This window comes from Ammospiza nelsoni, chromosome 17 (assembly GCF_027579445.1).
Source record: "Ammospiza nelsoni isolate bAmmNel1 chromosome 17, bAmmNel1.pri, whole genome shotgun sequence".
NCBI lineage: Eukaryota > Metazoa > Chordata > Aves > Passeriformes > Passerellidae > Ammospiza > Ammospiza nelsoni.
In genome coordinates, this window is record NC_080649.1 from 7,649,629 (window position 1) to 7,666,660 (window position 17,032).

Sequence of the window (17,032 nt, forward strand, 5' to 3'; positions counted from 1 at the left end):
AGACACAAGCGCGCATCGCCGGCTGAGCCGCTGCCTCCCCAGGCGGTGCGGAGCGCAGCCCGGGCTGCAGCCAGGCACGCCGCTCGCCCCTGCCCTTCTCCAGTGACTCGCGGCCGGCTCGGATGACCCCCCCTGTTCCTGCCGCTCGCTGCGGGGCCGGCCCGCTGCCCCGGGCAGGCGGCGGCTCCCGGCGGAGCTCCCCGCTGGCGGCGGGGGCGGCCCGAGGCGGGGGCCGGTCCCGCCCCGCCCCGCCCGGCCCGGCCCGGCCCCGCCGGCCGCCCGGGGGCCGCGCCATGTGCCGCCGCCCGCCGCGGGGCCGCGCCGCGCTCGCCGCCGCACGGAGCGTGCGAGGGGCGGCCCGTGCGGGGAGCGAGCGCCGGCATCGGGGACAGCGGGTCCATGGAGCACAACCACCTCCACCTCCACAACGGCTCGCTCCTGGCGCACCACCGCTATGGCTGCGGCTTGGGGTACGCACCTGTGGTCTACTACAGCCTGCTGCTCTGCCTCGGGCTGCCGGGTGAGTGCCGCGGGACGGGCGAGGCTGCGGGGCCCCGGCAGCGCCCGCCGGAGCGGCTCCTGCCCGCTGTGCGGGGCGGGGGCAGCGCCCGCCGTGTCCTCGGGATGTCCCGGGCTCCGCGTGCCCGGCGGGATGAGCGCGGGAGGTTCGGACAGCAGCGTTTCCCGGATAGCAGCATCCCCCGGACAGCAGCATCCCCCCGACAGTAGCATCCCCCGGACAGTAGCATCCCCCGGACAGCTGCGTTTCCCGGATAGCAGCATCCCCCCGACAGTAGCATCCCCCGGACAGCAGCATCCCCCCGACAGTAGCATCCCCCGGACAGCAGCATCCCCCCGACAGTAGCATCCCCCCGACAGTAGCATCCCCCCGACAGTAGCATCCCCCGGACAGCAGCATCCCCCCGACAGTAGCATGCCCCAGATAGCAGCATCCGCCGGACAGCAGCTTCCCCTCGGACAGCAGCATTTCCCGGACAGCAGCATCCCCCCGACAGCAGCATCATCTCCCCGCCCGGAGCGCTGCCGTCCCGGCGCTGCCTCCCTCATTGGGGTTTGTCCCTGCCTGCCCTCGCCCTCCCCCGCGACTTCGGGCATCCTGACTTTGAACTTGACACACAGAGTCAGCCTGTCGCGAAGTTTGTGCCATTGTCGTTGTGGCCATGGAGTACCAGAGCGGTACCCGGACGGCCAGGTCCTCAGCGATTGCCTGCCCAGCCGGCAGTGACCACAAGTGTAGCTGCCGAGTTTTTCTGCTGCAGATCCCTATCTGACTCCGTGGGGCAGGGCTGGCTTTAGGAAGGGACATGCCATCACCACAGAACTTGACTGGGGAAGGAGCACGCTGTCAGAAGCTTAGCAGGCAGTTGTCATACTCATGAGCCTGCCCCTGTGGCTGGTGGAGCAGGACAGGAGGTGGAAAGTCCAGTCTTGAGGTCAGTGTGCTGCAAAGGCAATGGCAATGCTGGCACTGAGACCCCTGAGTGCAGGTACAGGGCTCAGAATAAAGTCCCAGCTGACAGGCACCAGTCTCCAGAGTGTATAGTCCTGAGCAAAATTTCCTGCTCAAAAAGGGGACAAAGACATTATAGAGATGCTTGGAATGGGAAAAGCTAGAAGCAGCATAAACAAGGAAGGAAAGGATGTCCCAAGCTTGGATGTGAACACCTGTGAGCAGCACTGGCAGCACACAGCCCCAGCCGTGCCGATGCCGCACGAACATCACATGGGCAGCACTGTCTGAGCCCAGACAGGCACTGAGCAGCTGCTTCCCCCCAAGGGGCTGCCGGTGAGATGCCTCAGCACTCAGGACCGAGGGGAGCTGCTGTGGGCAGAGCTGCCATCCCAGCACAGCTTGGGTGCACAAACAGCGTGTCTTGCTCACTGGCTTAACGCCTCCAGCCTGAGAGTGACTTTGAGTGATCCCAAGGACAAGTAGAATAAGTTGGGGAAAAGTTCTGATGCACCAAGGTGAATTGGTATTTTAAGGTGTGGTAAAGGAGAGTTTGGTTGTGTCTGTGCAGAGCTACACATTTTAAGTGCCGTGTGGAATGGCAAGCAGCAATGATGGGTCATAATCTGCAGTTTCTAAATGCTTGTTCACCTCCATTCCTTCTTCAAGCAATTATTTCATAGAAAAATTTTTAATCAGACATGAAGAGAAGCCTGCCTCTGAGCAGCATGCATGCAATTACCACTCTCTGTATGAATTGATGTGCTTTGTGTTGTTTTGGTTTGGGTTTTTTTTTTCCCCCATTTCTGGCTTGTAATTAAAATTTCCCAATTGGCTAATAGTTCAGAGAACTGGAAAGTTAAGTCCTGTATTTACCCACAGAGGATGCAGGGAACAGGCAAGTGTCTGTGCTCCAAAACATTGATGAGTCTCAGCCCTGACCTGAAGAGACCCAGCCAGCAGGGAGAGGAGGTTGTTTCCTCTTTATTAATTCCTCAGAGGCTGCTTAGATGTCCACAGCAATGACAGGCTCTGATTTCAGCGCCAGTCCCCCAGGAAGTGGGCAAGACCCTCTCAGGATTATCAGGTGAAGCAGTTGTCATGAAGCACTCTGTGGCTAAGCTTGCCTTTGTGTGTTTCTGAAATGGGGAAAAGTCTTGAGTGCACAGACAAGAAAAATCATTTAATGAACATTCTGCACATACTTGCACCAGCTCCCTGGGGATACTGCATTGTAATTACAGACCTAATACTGTCATTCTAGGAGCATAGTTAAAATCAGACGTGGTCCAAATTAGCAGTGGTCTCCTGCATTTCTCAGGGGATCAGACATCAGTTGATTAGAACAGTGGCACCGGTGCCAGTGCTTAACAGCACTAGCCAAAGCATGTGGTGGTGCTGAGTTCAGTGGGCTTAGATCAGGTGTGGATGTGTCCAGAGCACATTATTTGAGGATAGCATTGGCACTGACAGCTGGACTCCCTGCACATGCACAGTATGCTGAGTAAATGCACAGCTGAGTGCATGAGAAATTCATGAGACTGCCCAGAGATGAGAACAAGCTGGATGTGCTTAGGGGAAGACTCACACAGCCAGGCTTCATTGAGGATGGGGTACAGGGTGACACCAGTGTTAAAAAGAGCTTTCATGTTTTAATTTGAAGCTGCTCTTCAGTTTTTTGACATTAGAAATTTGTAAAGGTAGCAGACTTTATTGGCTGTTAGAAAAAGAGTCCTGAACTATGGGGGATCCTAATTAGCTCAGTGCAATGCCATGAGTTTAAGAGAAACCCTGTCTAGGATGTGTCCTCAAACACAGCACTAGTGCAGTGTTTTGCTGAAATGGAAAGAGTTAACTCCTTGCCATAAATCTTGGAGAAAGACTGAGGAGAAGAGAAGCCAGTTAACTGTTTCTGCCTTTCCTGCTGTATTGTCTGAAGGAAATTTCACTAACTCAACAACTCCACGTTGAGGCCAAGCGCTGCCAGGCCTGGCTGTGTGTGCAGGGGAAGCAACCTCTGCCTCCTGCCCCTATATAAACCAGGCACCTCAGCAGAGCCTGCTCTCAGCAGTGGCTCCTTCTGCCTCTCTGTTCAACCAGGCACCAGAAAACCTGTAAAAAGCACAGAGGAGAGCAAAGTGAACTCCCTTCAGTGCTGCTCTGGCTGCACCCACAGAGGCACCATTGCACACTGACCCTGCATGGCTGGTACTGCACCCCAGGTGCCTGCAGGTCTGCCAGGGGTCATCGTGCCTTCAGGCAGCTGGGCCAGGAGGCTGCTGCTTTTCCCTCTAAGCAGAGGCTGGTGAGACAGAGACAGCTTTCTGAAACTTGTTTTGAGTGCAGGCGTGCAAAGGTGTCCCACAGGTCCTGCTACCAGGAGTGGGGTGTCTCAGGAGTAGGCTGCAGGGAGCAAGGAGAAAATGCCAGGCAGAGGCACTGGAAGTGGGGTTCTCTCCCATTTACAGGGGAAACTTTTATGGAGCATTTATGGAGCTGTTCTGCAGCCCCTGCTCTGTTAACCCTATACTCCCCTGTCTGTCAGAGAGAACCTCTGAAGAACCTGCAGATAGCTGGGAGGCAAGAGAAAGGCTGGAAAAAGTCTTAATAGAAGTGTTCCTTGCTTTAGTGAGAGAAAATGCCAGGGAAGGGGTGGTGTTGGATGTGGAGGAGGGAATAAATTGCTCTGATTCAGTCCAAGAGGGGGCTGGTAAAGGTGAGAAAGCAAAGATCAACAGGTACCACTCTCAGTCGGTCCCTTTGTCAGTGAGGGCTGCACAAAGCAGCTGCACCAAAGAGCTCCTTTGTGCTGGAGCCACTGAACACAACCAAGAAGTTCAGGCACAGAAGCAGCACTGCCTGCTGCAGGCACCTGGCTTTGACCTTGATTCCTGCTTCATCAGGGGGAGAAGCAGCAGTGGAGTTGCCTTGCATGCAGTCACTTTTCCATCAGGAATGGAGTGTATTGCTGCTGGAAGGACAGAGCATCAGCATTTCCTAGATCAGGGTCTGGCCTGATCCAAGTTCTCAGGACTCATCCCCTCCTGACAGTGTGAGAGGCAGAGTGAAATCTGGCTTCCTTAGCCAGTCCCAGTGGGATTGCTGGTTCCATTTGCTTGCCAGTCAGTTCCCTACCTGGGATGTGCTTTGGCTCTGGGTATCATTGCATCCCAGTGACACAAAGCACAGCACCTTTACAGCATTTCCAGAAGGCAACGGACTCACAGCAACACCCCAGGGAAGTGCCACTCCAAACTTCAGGTGCCTGGTCCACAGCTGCTTCTTTTTTTTGTGCTTTAGGTTTTTGCAGTAACCCAGTCAAACTGATCTAAATGTAGATTCAGGACAAGCTTGGGAAGGCAGCCTGGACATGCTTGGATGCTCCCAGCTGGAAGGTGTGAACAGGTAGAGTTCATGTCAGACGTGCTGCTGAACAAGGTGACGTGGAGATGGGGACAACCTGGGTCACTGAAAGCCCAGCCAAGCACAGAGTGCATTCACAGGGCTCCACGTGGAGGGAGAGAAGCTGCAGTCCTGACCTGGAGGAAATTGTCAGCTCAGCAGGAGTGCCTAACTGCTTTAACACTCTGTGAAGAGACAGATACACGTTATGGACCTTGCCCTGACAGATGACAGATTGCTGTCCTTGCACAGCAGGGCAGATGCTTCCCAGGGTGTTGGACTGGCACACTGTGCACTGTGCCCGTGCAAACTGCAGTATAGTCATAGGCATAGAAAAGATGGAGACCTGATCCTTCTGAGCCTTCTCTCTCTATAAAGTTTGGAATAAGGAGGCTGTCTGGGGGATGTGCATGCCTGGGTGATCATCCTGGCAAGGCAGGTGCTGTTGGTGGGCTGAGCGTCCCTGATCAGAGACCACCACCATGCAGCAGCCCAGCTGTGCTCCCTGCACCCCTCAGCTGTGTGGGGGAACAGGACCTGGAGGGCATTGCTGTCCCTGTGCCACAGCTGTGACCCAGCTGGCCCACGAGCAGAAAGGGGCACAGCCAGCAATGTTTGTGGGTGACTCACGTGGTGTGTAGTAGAAGTAAATGCCAAAGCAGGCAGAGGGAGGTGTACACAGAGCACACAGCACTGTGAGGTGTCTGACTCCTTTTGGATTCTTGCTATCTGCTGCCAAGTGTATTCTTCTGCAATCACAGTACAGGCTTCTGATTAAAGAGACCATTTCCAACACCTGGATAAATAGCCTTTCTCATAGCAGCACACCTGAAAAATAGAAGTGCTAAAGGAAGATCTGAAAATATGAGTGGGAGAGTTGTGACAATGTAGAGTTATGACCTTGAAACAACAGCACTCTTCTGCTGCTCATTAGTGAATAAGAACCAAACCCTCCTGAGACCTGATTCAACCACCCCTTTTTACTCAAAGGCCATACATTCTCTGACTTAAAATCTGAATTGGACACAAGGCCAGTACATTGCATCCTAGTAAAAAGGGGACAAATAGGTTGCCAGAACTTTAGCTTGGCTATTGGAGCAACTGAAAGGCATTACAGCTCATTTACAGTAGCAGTACTGGACAGAGGGGAACAAAACTGCTGCTAACATGCTTAAAATGAGTCATTTCCTATAGTAAAATGAGTGCTTGTTCTTTAGGAGAGAAAAACCATTATGAAAAGTAATAGATTCATTCTGTTCCTGCACAGAACTGGTGACAGCAAGGTGTGCAGATGGGATTGATTTCTTTTGGCCAGTACATATGTAGATTTTGTAGCTGCTAGAATCCTGCAGCCTGAAAGGCAGCATGTGGCTGAATCCATGCTAATGCATGGATTGTGGAGAAGTTGATTGTACATTTTGGATGCCACTAGACAGAGTGCAATTGCTAACTTTGGATTTCTTCTGCCACGTCAGTAGGAAGCAGCACTGTCAGGGCTGTAATGATAATGAGGTGCCATATTTGGGAGGCTCAGCAGACTATGAAGTGCACAACCTTGCATGGCAGGCTGCTAAAATAGATTGGAAAGGAAAAACTCCAAAGTACATTTTTCCTTGAAATGACAACGACACAAAAGAGAGAGCACAGCCAGTTTCCACGGTAGGTGGGTAATGCAGAGCCCCCAGTTGTTAAGAAGTCAAAACATTCAGAAGCACCAGGCAGTCTGATATCCTGCTGTTCTTCATCCACCCCCTGACTTAGTTCTCTCCTCCTCATCCTCCTTCTGTTCCCTTCTGTGAAATGGGGTGAATCAGCAGAAACAAGCCAGCAGAAGGCCTTTAACCACACACGTCACAATTTGGTGTGGGCAAACAAACAACTCTGAGATGTCCTGGTGGGCTGTGTGCTCTGCTTTCACACACCAAGGGCAAAGCAATCCCTGCCCACAAGAGCTTCCACCTGCTGTTTCAGGTGGTCTTTCTGAGCCTAAAATCTCTTTTCTCGTTAGCTTTGAGACACCAGAAAAGGAAAGAGAGCCAAAATTCACTCCTTGAGCACAGGAGGGCATACACACAAATCACTTTTCATTTTGCAGAATACAGATATGTACTAAGAGATACTAAAACCCAATGTCTGGAGTGTCCTTGGTGCTGTTCTTGGGGTGACTTCATTGCAGAAGGTGATATTAGTTGCCCCTCAGGACCCCAGTGTGGTTGTGCAGAGAGAATGAAGTGCAGGCAGCCAAGCAGGACCAGAAGATGACCAAAAATAATTTTATCCCCCTATCCATGTAAGAAAAGAGAAGCTTGCCTGTTGTAACGCTGAAATCTTCCCTTCTAGCACCTGAAACAGAGTCCCTGCAATGTACAGTCATTAATCCTCTCCATCTTGTCCATCATATGGAGTATTGCCTGCGTGGACAGGTGCTCTAGAGGTTGCTTTGGGTCTCAAGACAAATCACCTGTCAGTCAGTTACATCAGACCAGGATATTTCTCACATATTTGTTCACTCCAAGTGTGTTTTCTTCAATGTCCTGAATAGCACACTGAAGAGTGATGTATCTAGTGGGGATGTAGTATATTCTCCGTGGGGGAATAAAGCCAAACTGCAGTGGTTTTACAAAGTCTGTAATTTCCTGCATACTGTGTAAAATTGGCATTGTCTCTGAGAAAGCTTGGCCATGGGGTTTGCAAGCATGGGCTCCTATTGCATTACCTAATGCTTTAGGAAGACATAAAGACTGGTTTATTTTAGCAAAACCACAATCAAAGGTAAAATCCTCTTAATTATTCATGTTCAGTAAAGAATTCATAGCAATGTCCTTATGAAATCACATCCTCTCTCCATCCCAGTCATCCCATGAAACACCTTTGGCACCTGCCTCAGTACTTTGGCATTTGGTATCAAAAGGGTAGAATGGTTTTGTCACCCTGGAGCTCGAGTTACTCAGCTTCAGACCCCTTACACTGCACTGACAGCCCACATTTAGAAGGCACAGACATCTGCCAAATGAGACACCCAAATTACCTTGAAAATCCCTGTCTGTCCAGATGCATTGCATGAATAACCAAATTCCTTTTATGGTTTCTGCATCATTTTGCAGATCACTTTTTCTGTTCCCAGCACCAGTTTCCATTAGAAAACTGTACTGCTCTGGTAGCAAGATGCAAGGTTGGACTTTGAGATGTTAATTTTAGACATTTTTATCCTTGTGTGGGTACCTCTGAATAAGGCTTTGGAGTGGCAGGAGGAATGTCTGGGATTCTTTAGAGACTTTCTGCTCTGCAGGTCCATCTCAGGAAAGGTGGACAAGAGGGTGAAGATGGCAAGAGGAGAACCAGATCCCTATCACATTCACACACATGTGGCCCCAGTGAGCCCAAAGCAGACCTCCCCACATCCTAGCCCAGTGTTTCTTCTGGGCCATTCTCATACTGCAGAAAGAGCCCTGTTTAATACAGAATACTCCAGGAAACCTCCAGTGGTCTGGGAGAGCCAAAAGCAGCCCAATGCAATGACACCTTTCTGCCAGACAAGCTGCTGCACTCCAGCCTGGCTCAGAGGGAGTATCAGCCCCTGGCAGCTCTGTGCCAGTGCTGTGTCTATGCCCTCCAACAGTGAGGGAAGTGCTTGTTCTGGACTGAAATCCTTCTCTGGCCTCTGTGACCCACTGAGGGCTAGTGCCAGCTGCAGAGCAGAGTTCCTCATTCACTGCATCCTTCCCCAGAGCCATCTCAGCTAATAAATGCTGTCAGTGAGAAAAATGGCCCCAGAGGCCAGATTTCATTGTCAGACTGTGGCCTCTGGCAGTGACTGTCTCATTCACTTGTGACTTGTAAGCACAGGGCCGTGCTGGGTTTTCCCTGGCAGTAGCTAACCCGGGCTCCTGCACACAGGAGGGACTTTGGGCTGTCCTGGGCAGGAGCTTGGGCATCCTCTACCTCCAGGTTCTCTTCCACCCTCAGAACTGGCATGGTCTGGCCCTGCACATGGGATTTTCTAAGCACAAGCCACACAAGGGCTTTCGTACAAGATGTGAAATCTCCAGTAGCAATCCTGCATCCATGCCTACCATAGTTTTATGATGTTCTGCATATATCCCCTCTCCATTCCCTGGGAGATGGTGCAGGCACTAGCAGAAGCTGACAGCTCTTCCCTCATGGGGTGCCTTGCTGTGTGCTGTTTGACAGCACTCAGACAGCTCAACAACAAATAAATCCATTTATTTTCGAAAATCAATCCTCACAGGAACTCCCTGGGAAGACAAAATTTGTATTGCACTAATTATATTCTATAAAGTATCCCTTTATGCTTCACAACAGTTTAAGGAAGGAACTCAGGATATGATAATAAAAGAGGAACAAACTGAAGCACTGTTCAGTCTGTCCCCATCTGCTCTAGTGCTGAGTTTGATTTACATTGGTTGTAAGAGGAAAATGTGGACCCACTCTCTTCTTTAAGGGCAAACAGCATCCAGAGGTCATTTAAAAAGATCACACGACCAGCTATAGCCAACATGAGTAATTATTATGTATTTACATTGCCACAGTATTCTTGTTTGGTTTTTTTTTTGTTAATAACTTCTGTTATGTAGCACCTTTGTCAGAAATCACCCATTATCATCAGCTTCTCCAGAGAGCTCCCAGACAAAATAAGGGCTGAATGCCATCCTCATCTCCAGTCTGGTAGCTATTGGTGAGCAGCTGTGTTAGGAACCATGGTCAGATCTGCCTGCTAGACACAGTACCTGTTTACATTTGAATATTGCCTCCTAGCTTAGAGGAAATCATCTATTCCCATCAAGCCAGAACATCCCTTTTTTCACAGCTTTTTTTTACCATATTGTACTTACATTCTTGGAGTTCTTAAATCTGAAAAGGAGGTGTTACTAACATTTTTTTCTGAAGCAACTTAAAATTTCCCATTTGTAAGCTGTCTCTGTGCCAGTCAGGTGACCATTGCTAAGCCTGCAGAGAAGTTTCACACATCACACAATAATTTGTGGTGATCCTAGCAACAACTGTGTTGGGTAAAAGCTGTCCATTATATTCCATGACCTCATGTTTATCATGCTCAGTGAGCAGCACTCGTGGCTCCTCATGTAGGTAGTTTATAAAGCTGAACTGCTGAACTACAGGACCACCTTGTTCCCAATGCAGGGAGCTGCTGCTTGTGCTGTAAAGGCCACTTGACTGCACAGGCTGCTGTGTACGTGCAAAGTGCTCTCAATTTAAAAAAACCAAAAAAACAACAAAACAAAACCCACAAATAAAGCCCAGAACTATGCCTATTTAGGAGCTTTTAAATCCCCTGCAAAGGCCATGTTTAGACACTGTTTGAGTGATGGCTGCAATCCATGAAATGAGAACTGGGGTAAAACTGTGCCCTGGGGCACAGGCACTGCTTTGAGGCACAGAGGACTGCCCAGGCTCTGCAGCACAGCTTTGCTATGGGAAATAAACCCAAACCCACACAGGGACCAAAGTTACTCCTAAAGGAAGATTCCTCTCAGACACAAAGGACCTCAATGGTGTGAATTTTGGTGCTGCAGTTTGTACTCAGAAGCTGATAAAGTCAGAAGAGATGTCAAAGGAGGCATGTAGGTGTCCTGTGATGAAGCCTGGCTGAATTAGAAGGTTGCCTTGTTTGGGGCAGCCTGGAACAAAGGTGTTTGGGTATCAGAGACCTTTGGATGCTGTGTCTCAAATGTCTCATGTCCTCATGCCTGGAGGGAAAGAATTGAGACTGCCATTTTGTACAGTTGCTGCTAAATCTGCCAGCAGCACCTCAAGGCTTCAGCCGGCTAGTCCCCAATCAAGCCCTGGTTCTCAAACAGATATTTATAAATTCAGACTACTGCACTGCAGCAAGTGATGCTGGCATAAATTCCCATCTGTCATCCCCTAATCATCTCCCAGCACAGTGATCAATCTCTTTCAAATTCAAATGATCTTAACCACTTAGCATCTAGAAAATACTCTGCAAGAAATGGGCAGAGTACCATCCAGGACAGTTTAGGGGTGCTGACCTATCCAGCAGCTGTATGTAATTACAGCAGAGACAAATATTTTTATATCTCCATCATCATCATCATCATCTCTGCCATAGTTCTTATTACAGCCTACCATGCTACTGCAAGAATTAGTGTCAGCAGGGTTAAAATATGGTCACAAATACTCTTCTATCTACTTTCACCCCCAGTGGGTAATTTTTGCCCACAGGAGAGCAGCACACTGAGGACACTCAGGAGTTACTGAGAGACTGGCACAAGGACACAGTTGGTCACAGAGTGGTGTGCCCACCCACCTCCCATTTTACTGAGCTTTAGATACTGTTTGAGGACGCACCAAGGACCAACTAAACGCTGGCTAGGAAATGGATGAAGGACTGAGGTATCCATAGCTCATCCACACTTTCCCTAAAGTTTGCAGCAGGAAAAGTACTCACAGACCCTGTGCTAAGACACTGGCATACTGGCAACTTTCTGCTGCACCCCAGAATGTGTCTGCTTTCACAAAGTAAATGGTTTTACTATATTTCACATCATCCAACAAGAAAAAAACTCTAATGTGATCCCAGAGAAAGTGTTTCCAGTGCAAGACACAAGTAACACAAGTAACACAAGTAACCCTTGCAGAAAAAAATTGGGTAGATCTCATGTGTACTTTGTCAGATCAATTTTCTAATCTGCCTCACCAAGCAAGCCTTGCTGGCCTTAGATAAATAACTTGCATTTCAGCACACTGCTGTGGCTGGGAACACTGAGAGAGGGTCCAAGAGGGGCAAAGGGTACAAGGGACTGCTCATAAATCCGCTCCTGTGGCAAACCAGAGTGGGGTTAGAAGCAAGCAGCAGGAGCCCTGCAATAGATGGAACGTGTGAGGAGCAGGGCTGCTGTACCTGCACACGGCATGGCTTCAGCACCCCTGCAGGAGCTGCTCTGGCACTCAGGCAGAGTTACCAGCAGGGACCAGGGCCTTCAGACATCCCCCTGCTGCTCACTGGCTCCAGCTGCTGGGGCTGGAATGAGTCAAATCCAGAGGATTTAAAGAGAAGATGCACCCCATGGGTCACATCCAATATCTGTGAAGCTGAGCCAGTCAGCCTGGCTGGCCAAAACCAGCAGTGGCTGCAGAGCCATGATAAACACTCCAGCTCGAGGATTTCCTTGACAGTACATCACTCACTGCATCTCCAGAGCTCATCAGCAGGCACAGCAGAGGCATTTCTCAGCAAGGAAGTGAAAAATGACACAGCAGTTCTGCCTGTATCACCTCTTGTCTCCCACGTCTGCACTGAGCTGAAATCAATGCAGTTGCATTCACGTTAATGGAGGACAGAATTGGGAAAATTCCCCTGAAGGCAATTTGAGACAGAACCATTGGAAAGATCATGCTTCTTTCTCTCTTTTTTTTTTTTTTTTTAATATAGGAAAAGAGTCAGTTGATTGTCATGTTTGGTTTAGTATTTTTTTCCAATAACAACATTAATACATTCAGTTAACACAGAAATAGGTGAGGGCTGTTAGTCAAGATCATTCAGTCTGCTGCAGTTCATTTCCCTGGTGGCAGAAATCTGCTCCCAGACAGCAGGCTTTGAAGGCATTCATGAAGGAGGAAGTTTTTTCAGTGCCAAGTAAAACAGTTTTTAAAACAAGCATTTTCAGTTGTAGGACATGTCCTAGACTGTCATTACCTTTATGTTACCAACTTCCTTTTTCTCTGGTTTAAAGGAATCTTTACAATTATTGTTGATTTGTTTTGGGAAATCCATCAAAGCTGGCAGAAATGTTTGAAGCACTGAATGCCCAGAAGAAGTGATTTACAGAACTTGGGAAAGTATCAACTACAAGCATTTGGCAGTCACTTGTACAGTAAACCAGATCTCTGATTTTTAAGCACTTCTTCAAGTATTCTAGCCAAGTGATGCCAGCCTCTGATGGGAACAATCTTGTCTGTCTCGTTCTAGCCAAACTGATAGTAGTAATAATAGGAATTTTTATTTTTTTCCAATTCAAGACTGCACAGTAAGTTCTAGTAAACAAGAGGAAGTAGTTAAAATTTGGCTACACCTTAGTGTTCCAGCAATTCTCTCAAGTACTACGAAGGCTGTTTATATTCTATATAAATATAAACTACCCTTCTCATTCATCCCTTGTTATATGAAAAAGTGCAAAAAGCAAGGTGGGAAAGAAGAATAAATGTGTCAGTGAGCTTTTTTGTCCTGCTACCACTCCCTTTGTGTGCTCAGACAGGAGTCCCCGCAACCCCTGCTCAGGGGGTGGATTCCACAGATGAAAGCAGGGCCACATGCTTCTGTCTTTGCAACAGCTTCTCTGAGAGACCAGACTGGGGTATTTTCCTTTTGGTTTCTTGAACTTTATTAAGGTGGTCATATTGTCAAATGCTTGAACAACTTCAAGGAAGTGCTCAGAAAATCTGATGTTACATCTTAATAGCCTAACTCTGTGTTTCTTTCTCCACAGCAAACATCTTGACAGTCATCATCCTCTCCCAGCTTGTAGCTCGCAGGCAGAAGTCCTCCTATAATTACCTTCTAGCTCTAGCTGCTGCTGACATCCTGGTTCTCTTCTTCATCGTCTTTGTTGACTTCCTCATGGAAGACTTCATCTTAAACAAACAGATGCCTCAGGTACTGGACAAAATAATTGAGGTTTTGGAGTTTTCTTCCATCCACACGTCGATTTGGATCACAGTGCCGCTGACCATCGACCGCTACATCGCCGTGTGCCACCCCCTCAGGTACCACACAGTTTCCTACCCTGCGCGCACCCGCAAGGTCATCGTCAGCGTCTACATCACCTGCTTCCTCACCAGCATCCCCTACTACTGGTGGCCCAACATCTGGATTGAGGACTACATCAGCACATCCGTGCACCACGTCCTCATCTGGGTGCACTGCTTCACTGTGTACCTGGTGCCCTGCTCCATCTTCTTCATCCTGAACTCCATCATCGTGTACAAGCTGCGGCGAAAGAGCAATTTCCGCCTGCGCGGGTACTCCACGGGGAAAACAACAGCCATCTTGTTTACTATAACTTCTATTTTTGCCATACTGTGGGCACCAAGAATAATCATGATACTGTATCACCTCTACGTGTCTCCTATAAACAACAGCTGGCTGGTCCATATTGTGTCGGACATCGCCAATATGTTGGCGCTGCTGAACACTGCAATTAATTTCTTCCTCTACTGTTTTATTAGCAAAAGATTTCGCACAATGGCAGCTGCCACCTTGAAAGCCTTCTTTAAGTGTCAGAAGCAACCTGTGCAATTCTATACAAACCATAACTTTTCCATAACGAGCAGCCCTTGGATTTCCCCAGCCAACTCTCACTGCATCAAAATGCTTGTTTACCAGTATGATAAGAATGGGAAGCCTATAAAAATATCACCATGAAAAGGCCAATAGTTGGAGTTTCCAGGTGCAAGTTCCTTTCAAGTGGTTACATCTTCAGGATGTAATTTTCTGAAATGGCTGTTTTGAAGAGAGGTCATTTGATTTCATTTCTCTGGGCGGCCAGGGGCAGATCAGACTGTCGGGAGGAAACAGGAGCACTTGATTTTAGGAGCAGAAGTGAGAAGGCAAACACCTCCATCTCTTCTATAGCATTTTGAATATGCTTCAGAGTTCAAGTCTTAGTGTTCAGTCACACTCAAACGTTTTGCATTCCAACACCAGTGCAATCCAAAGTCATCAGAAGGGCAAAGCCACAGCAGTGCTTAATTACAACCTTTTAAAACACAACAAAACCTTACTTGACCATCAGTTTGCTATTGAGAAAGTAAACAGATGCTTTTGTGTACTGTGGAAGGTGCCATTTCTGGAGTGTGCACTTGCCAAAAATGATGTGTCGATTCTGGCTTGAAATGCCACCAGACACAGTTGTGCTGTCAAGGCCTCCTTGCAGGAGGCAGCCTATGAGACACAAATGGTGACAAGCCTGGTTGTGGCACATTTGAACAAGCTTGAGGACTGATACAGTACCTGTTGCAGCCTTGGCATGGAGAGCAATCCTGCAAGCTGCCAATATTTGCGTGTTTTAAGTTGTTATTTAAGAATGTGACTGAGACAGGGGAGCTTGAGGGAGGGAGGGATGTCTCTAGAGCCAAGAACAAAAGCAGCATCTTTCCCCAACTATTTCAGTCATAGTGTCTAAGGACTTTCAAGGGTGAAACCAAGTCCTGCCTAAAGCAGAGCTCTCACTGAAGCTGCTCCTGTGAGCAGTGATCAATCAAATCCTTCAGGTTCCTTCTTAATCAATACAGATTCTCAGTTATCCCCTGTGTTCAGGCCTTTAGGAATAAACATGTAAAAACCCCAACTTGAGATTTTCTCCTGATGGATGATGCCATCCTCTTGCAGATTTGCCATTTAGTTGTTTAAAAAAAAAAAACAAAACAAAACAAAACAAAAAAAAACTGAAAGAAACTCATTAAATACCCAACAGCAGTAAAAACATTGAAGCCTTAGTTTGAGCTGATCTAAGTATTCCACTTATTTAGAGGAGGTTAGCTTCTCTTCCTTCACACTCAAAAACCAGCATCCCATCAATACTGAGTGTAGAAAATAAGAAATTTACAGAAAGGCTGAAAATGCATTTCTTTTAATTTCTTTCCCTTTCAGATCTTGGCATGTGGTCTCTTGGAGCCACATGCCACAACCTCTTTATTCATTGGGCACTTACTAGAGGGCAGTGTGAGTGTGTGGTGTGAGGGCAGTGAAGGTGTGTGGTGAACACAAGCCCAGTGTGGTCAGTGCACACAGCAGAGCCTCAGGATCAGAGTTAGCTTGGTGCTAACCCTGTGTTTGTGCCTGTGCCCATCTCCAGTGCCAACAGGGAGCTCGTGGTGCATCAGGAACCAACACAGAGAGGTGCTCTGAGAAGGGATCCAGTCAGTCCTGCTATGGTGGGATCAGAGGGCTGAAAACATCTCTCTAAAACACATGGATGGCTCAGCTTTGGTGAAATCCCCTAAGAAATGCCAAGTGAAGTCTTGCTGAGGACAAGAGCCTGGTATCCTTGTGCCACAGAGGTGGTGTTTGCACAGTGCCTGGTACCCACATCCTGCAAGAGCCACCCCCACCAGAGCTGAGCTCACCTTCCCCAGCAGCAAAGGCCCAGGCCATGGACCCCAGGCCAGGGATACCAGGCTGTGGACCCCAGGCCATGGACACCAGGCCATGGACACCAGGCCAGGGATACCAGGCCTTGGACACCAGGCCAGGGATACCAGGCCAGGGATACCAGGCCATGGACACCAGGCCATGGATACCAGGCCAGGGATACCAGGCCATGGATACCAGGCCATGGACACCAGGCCATGGACACCAGGCCATGGATACCAGGCCATGGACACCAGGCCATGGATACCAGGCAATGGACACCAGGCCAGGGATACCAGGCCATGGACACCAGGCCATGGACACCAGGCCATGAATACCAGGCCATGGACACCAGGCAATGAACACCAGGCCATGGACACCAGGCCACAGATACCAGGCCATGGATACCAGGCCATGGACACCAGGCCATGGACACCAGGCCAGGGATACCTGGCCCCTGGCACAGCATGGTGGGGTGCTCTCCAGAGAGATCCAGGCTCACTCAGGGCAGAGAGGGGATGCCCAGGGCCCTCCCAGTGGCAGAGCTTCTCAGCAATTCTCTGTGAGCTGCTGAGGCACACCAGGGACTCCACAGAGCAAGGACAGGAGCATGTCTGGGGAAATGGGGGCTGAGGGCAAAGCTGACCCTTTCCAGCCTCACCCACCAAAGGGATGGAATCCATTTCAATGTCCCCAAAGAGAAATGAGGAGCTTCTCAGTCTGTTGGCTCTTCTCAGTCTCTTGGCTGTTCATCTTTGTGATCTCAAAGCTTCACCCTTGCAATAATAAAGTGTAAAAGGGATGCTCAGCCTTGCTGTATTGGTCATGACAAGGTTAAAGTTATTACTCCCTTTATAGTGTTTTACAGAAAACCAGTTTTGTGGCCATCCTCCCTGCCCTTCTCTCAGAAACCTCCCCCTGATATTTGTCAGTTGATAGTAACCAAAGTTACCTTATGGAAGAGGTACTGTACGTTTCATTTTGGAAAAACACTGTATTTATAACTTATTTTTATTCTACATTTGTTATGA

General features: G+C 48.9%; 1 protein-coding gene across 1 annotated transcript; it reads left to right on the forward strand.

Moving 5' to 3' along the window:
• The first annotated feature begins 399 nt into the window (after positions 1-399).
• GPR139 (G protein-coupled receptor 139) lies at positions 400-14,473 on the forward strand. Its single transcript, XM_059484678.1, has 2 exons — positions 400-520; positions 13,360-14,473. The coding sequence occupies exons 1-2, from the start codon at positions 400-402 to the stop codon at positions 14,292-14,294; spliced, it is 1,056 nt and encodes a 351-aa protein (XP_059340661.1). The 3' UTR covers positions 14,295-14,473.
• The last annotated feature ends 2,559 nt before the right edge of the window (positions 14,474-17,032 follow it).